Source organism: Physeter macrocephalus, chromosome 7 (assembly GCF_002837175.3).
Source record: "Physeter macrocephalus isolate SW-GA chromosome 7, ASM283717v5, whole genome shotgun sequence".
Classification (NCBI taxonomy): domain Eukaryota; kingdom Metazoa; phylum Chordata; class Mammalia; order Artiodactyla; family Physeteridae; genus Physeter; species Physeter macrocephalus.
In genome coordinates this window covers 78,339,459-78,345,267 of record NC_041220.1, presented here as the reverse complement: position 1 = coordinate 78,345,267, position 5,809 = coordinate 78,339,459, and the positions used below count along the sequence as shown (strand labels likewise).

Genomic DNA, 5,809 nt, shown 5'->3' with positions numbered 1-5,809 from the left:
AAAAAAAAAAAAAAAAAAAAATCCTAGCTGAGATCTATGCCTTTGGTAGAACAGCATTTTGAATGAAGGAGAGAGAAAACAGATGGATAATTTGGTGGGAGAAATAGGCCTGGGTATTGGAAAGGTAACGCAGTGAAAGGATAATAGAGGCAAATACCGAAAAAGTGTCCTTTTCTTGGCAGGAGAAAATTCTTCCTCCTCTCCCCTGATGCCTGGGATCTAAAAATCTGGTTGGTGATGCAGCTCAGCCCCATTCTAAAGCAGACGGACTCTACCATGAGGAGCCTTGGGAACCTACCTCCTGCTATGACAGTGCTGCTAGGACAAAAGGTGACAGGGGCTCCTAACAGCCCAGTCAAAGAGCAAACTTTCGCTGCCAATGCTCTTAACTGGGGACTGATCAAGTAGAGTGGATTCACGCGGACTACTATCTCGTGATGCTTCCAATGTGCTTGTTGTATAGGTCTCAGAGCTTGGTAGGAATATGGCTTTTCCAATTTCATGTGATGTTTATACAAATTTGGTATTTTTACTCATTACTTTCCTTTCTGAAATGATCTCAACTACCATTTCCAACTGGAATTGCTTTGTTCTTCACAGTAAGAAAGAATACACAGGTATCAATTCCAAAACTCATGTAGGAGGTGGATTTTCAGATCGCAAATAAAGAAGACTGTATTATAAAAGGATGATGTGTCAACTTTTAGAGAAGGGCCAACAACATTTTTGGGTGTATATGTGGGGGTCACGTTCCCCTTTGAGAATGTACTTTGAGAGAGGTATGGTTCTCCTTCCCAGAAAACTGCTCTTGTAGACTGGTACATCCAACTATGCATGGAGGTTAGGGGGTTTCTGGGCCCTTAAGTCCATCCACGGATCCTTGGGGACTCAGGATACCAAAGTAGATCCTGTCATTTAGACACCGAGAAATGCCCTCTCCCAGGGCCCCGGTCCTCAACGGGCTCTGGCAGGGCTAATAGGTACATCACAGGTGCATCATGTCTATACCAGCTGCCTTCATAGGAAAGTGACCCCGATAAATACCTTCATCAGCCCTCAGTACCAAATCTCTGGGCTCTCAGAGCTCTGGGGTTTTGTGAGGAGCAGAGTGGAATGCAAGCCAGTCTGCTATTAATTATTTTCACCTGTTACTTACCTCTCCCCAAATGCCGACTGTATCACGGATGTCATTTTTGCAGTAAGAAAGCTGCCTGATGCAGTTGTTGACGGCAACACTACTCTTGCCAGGGGCGAGGTCCTCCTCTGCCATTTCCACCCACCCCAGAGAGCGCACAGCAAAACACTAGGAGGAAAGTCAGAGGACAGGAGATTACTCACTGGCCACAGGTCAACGTACCTTAAAATCCTCTACAAGGTGTACTCAATGCGTCTTTAATGACTACAAAATGTTCAATCATCTAATTTAGCAACGAATCCCAGATTGTGGGAAAATTAAATTGTGGCTATTTTTTGCTATTAAAAAATGTAGTAGGACTTCCATGGTGGTGCAGTGGTTAAGAATCCACCTGCCAATGCAGGGGACACGGGTTCGAGCCCTGGTCCGGGAAGATCCCACATGCCGAGGAGCAACTAAGCCCGTGCGCCACAACTACTGAAGCCCGTGCGCCTAGAGCCCGTGCTCTGTAACAAGAGAAGCCACCGCAATGAGGAGCCTGCGCACCGCAACAAAGAGTAGACCCTGCTTGTCACAACTAGAGAAAGCCTGCGCACAGCAACAAAGACCCAATGGAGCCAAAAATAAATAAATAAACAAATTTAATTTTTAAAAATGTAGTAATAACTATCTTCTTGCCTAACTTTCTGTGTGTGTGTGTGTGTGTGTGTGTGTGTGTGTGTGTGTGTGGTCTGTGCTTGTGAGTGTGTTCAGGTTTTTTTTCTTAGAACAGATTACTAGAAGTAGAATTACAGGGCTAATGGATATAAACATTTCTAAGCACCTTTATCTAGTATAAGGCAGTTTTTTTTTTATAGTAAGAAATGTAACCCCTGTGAAATTTGTTACTTGTTAAGCACCTGGGAGAAAGAATTAGCTACATGTTTGTCACTTGTTTCTAATAACAATGAGGCAAAATGTATTCTCTAATAACCAGAAATGAAAAAAAAAAAAAGAGGAGGGAAAATGTGCTTTCATGACGATAGGTCTCAGCGTTTGTTACTAGCACCAAATCTTGAAAGCCTGCAGAATGGACGGGCTTGTGAGATACCTTAGAGCACAAATTCCATTTATTCTTTTATCATTTAGAGATATTTGATTTGAGATCACACTACTTGTCTTCCTTTTAAAAGTTCAGGTATTCAATTTTAAGAAATACAGAAGGTATATTATCCATAGTGTAACAAGCAAAAAATCCAAATATTTATAAAGAAAGAAGTTCCTGGGACATACGAGGGCGATCTGGCTAGAGCATCTGCCTAGCTGTTAATCATCAGGTTTACCAGGTGGCTGGAACTGCGGTTTCTCACCGCGACCTGTGACCCGGGTCTCCTCCTGAGCTGCACATCAATTGAAGAGACCACCTTTGAAGGACAGGAGGGCAGATAAGGTGCCACACTTCTGTGGAGCCAACAGGCTGTTTCTCAGTGTCTTCTGAAGTTCCCCAAAGTGAACTTCATAATAAAATGAAGAAATGCAGTAAACTGTCCCAAAGTGACCACATTCACTCTAGTTCAACCTTCTCTGTTTCAGACCCCACACCCAGACTTGGTGCCTCCTTCCTGAATTGCTAATCACACTTTCTCAGGGGGAAAAAAACCCACGAAAAGACCAAAGACAACCCAGTTACGCTAACAGAAGGTGGACCCTCACGTCCTAAAGGGGAAGCACTGGGGTACCTGGGTCACCACCCGGAGTGGAACAGCCCCTGCTCACTGACGGTACACATGATGCGTTTTACAAATACACCCAAAAGAGAAGGTCATATCCCTACAACAACTGCAAAAGCTACTCAGGACCCTGTGTCCTGGGGAAAGGTTCTGGGAGATGTCCTCACATTTCATGTGCTCATGTGTTTCTGCTGGAGAGAAAATGCCCAAGGGGAAGAGGACGCCACAGGTGCAAGGGCAGCCCCTTACCCAGAACTTCACGGGGCTATGCCCAGGAACTTTCCTCCCTTGTCGGTTCCCAACACAGTCCCTCGTGAGTAAACTCACAACGCCACAACCCAGCCATCCCCCGTCATTTTCACCTTGTTACGTACCACCTTATAATGGAAAAACTCAAACTTTTCCACCTTTACCAAATGTGTGGAGGTTTTCCTCCACACCAACACGCGATTCTCAGACACCAGTAGGGTGTCCGAGAATTCAACTCAATTCTGACACCATCTACCTGGATAGAGCGTCAGATCCTGCAGGTTAAGGGCTCAGTTCTACAAGACTGTCCCCCGAACAACTGCCCGCCCCACCTCCTGCCTCCGCCAACTTCAGATGCCAATCCCAAGTCCAGGGTGTCGCCTGTACTTCTGGCCGACCAGCTATAGATCGAGGTTTGGAGGACCCCCTTCCTGAGTTCAATTAATTTGCTAGAGTGGCTCACAGAACTCAGAGAAACATTTTGTATACTAGATCACTAGTTTATTATAAAAGGATATAACTCAGGAATAGCCAGAGGGAAGAGATGCACAGGGCAAGGTATGGGGAAAGGGCTCGGAGCTCCCATGCCCTCCCCAGGTGCCACTCTCCCCAAGTATCCATGTGTTCACTGGCCTGGAAACTCTCTGAACCCTGCCCTCTGGGTTTTGTGGAGGCTTCATTAAATACGTGCGACTGATTAAGTCACTGGCCACTGGTGGCTGAACTCAATCTCCAGGCCCTCTCCCTTCCCTGGAGGTGGGCATGGAACTGGAAGTTCCAACCCTCTAATAAAATGGTGGGCTCCACTGGCAACTAGCCCCCATCGTTAGGTGAGTTCCAGAAGTCACCTCATAGGTATTTATTCATTTAATCCTCTCCTCAACCCTGTGAGGTCAATACTAAGTTACTGTACCCATTTTATAGAAAGGAAAGTGAGTGAAGCACAAGGCTGATAAATGGTGGACCTAGGATTCAAGTTAGGCAGTGTGACTTCTGGGCCCTCACTCTTAACCACTCTGCCATATGCCTGAGAGCTTGCTGGAGGGACAGTATCCGATGGGGCTGGGTCCACAAAGAGGCACAGGAACACAGTCAGTGATGTCAATACAGTTTGAGTGTACCTGGCCCAAGAGCAGGGACAGCCTAAATTATAATCTTAGCTCTGACTTACAGGTACTGTGATCTTGGCCATGTAACTTACAAAGTCCCAATTTTTTTCTTATTTGCAAAAATGGGAATAATAATGATAGTTAACTCAGAGGGCTCTTACAAGGAGAAAACAACATAATACGGGCAGAATACCTAGCACATAGAAAACACTCCATGAGCATTGCTGAGTGAAAGAGCAAATGAATAGTGTCACATACATCTTAAAAGGAGTCATCAAAGGGGGAAAATGAAAGATGTGTAATTAGCGTGACCCTATGCTCCAATTATCCTCAGGATGGTTCTGATTTATGCTTGTTGTTCTGGAAAAATTATTAAGAGCAGCTCCTTTTACTCTTAAAAGTGTCCTAATTTGCATAATAAATTGTTATAATTACTCTAGTCAAAATTCCAGTGATGAATTTGGTAAAGTTGCAGGATACAAAATTAATGCACAGAAATCTCTTGTGTTCCTATACACTAATGATGAAAAATCTGAAAGAGAAATTAAGGAAACACTCCCAAGAAATTAAAGATGATACAAACAGATGGAGAGATACACCATGTTCTTGGATTGGAAGAATCAATATTGTGAAAACGACTATACTACCCAAAGCAATCTACAGATTCAATGCAATCCCTATCAAATTACCAACGGCAGTTTTTACAGAATTAGAACAAAAAAAATCTTAAAATTTGTATGGAGACAACAAAAGACCCCAAATAGCCAAAGCAGCCTTGAGGGAAAAAAACGGAGCTGGAGGAATCAGGCTCCCTGACTTCAGACTCTACTACAAAGCTACAGTAATCAAGACTATGGTACTGGCACAAAAAGTGAAATATAGATCAGTGCAACAGGATAGAAACCCCAGAGATAAACCCACGCACCTATGGTCAACTTATCTGTGACAAAGGAGGCAAGGATATACAATGGAGAAAAGACAGTCTCTTCAATAAGTGGTGCTGGGAAATAAAGGAGGCAAGAATATACAATGGAGAAAAGACAGCCTCTTCAAAAGTGGTGCTGGGAAAACTGGACAGCTACATGTAAAAGAGTGAAACTAGAACACTCCCTAACACCATACACAAAAATAAACTCAAAATGGATTAGAGACCCAAATGTAAGAATGGACACTATAAAACTCTTAGAGGAAAACACAGGAAGAACACTCTTGGATATAAATCACAGCAAGATCTTTTTTTGATCCACCTCCTAGAGTAAAGGAAATAAAAACAAAAACAAACGGGACCTAAAAAAACCTAAAAACTTTTGCAAAGCAAAGGAAACTACAAACAAGACGAAAAGACAACCCTTAGAATGGGAGAAAAAATTTGCAAATGAATCAACGGACAAAGGATTAATCTCCAAAATATATAGACAGCTCAAGCAGCTCAATATCAAAAAAAAACAAACAACCCTGTCAAAAAATGGGCAGAAGACGTAAATAGACATTTCTCCGAAGAAGACATACAGATGGCCAAGAAGCACATGAAAAGCTGCTCAACATCACCAATTATTAGAGAAATGCAAATCAAAACTACAATGAGGTATCACCTCACACCAGTTAGA

The 5,809-nt window shown here is 43.2% G+C and overlaps 1 protein-coding gene across 18 annotated transcripts in view; it reads right to left on the bottom strand.

Moving 5' to 3' along the window:
* The window catches only part of APBB2 (amyloid beta precursor protein binding family B member 2), a 386,035-nt gene that overhangs the window by 71,199 nt on the left and 309,027 nt on the right, over nt 1-5,809 (bottom strand). For all 18 annotated transcript variants that reach the window (XM_055086069.1, XM_055086072.1, XM_055086075.1 and 15 more), the window contains one exon: nt 1,157-1,303. In XM_055086069.1, coding sequence (XP_054942044.1) covers nt 1,157-1,303 — 147 coding nt within the window. The remainder of the gene's footprint in view (nt 1-1,156; nt 1,304-5,809) is intronic.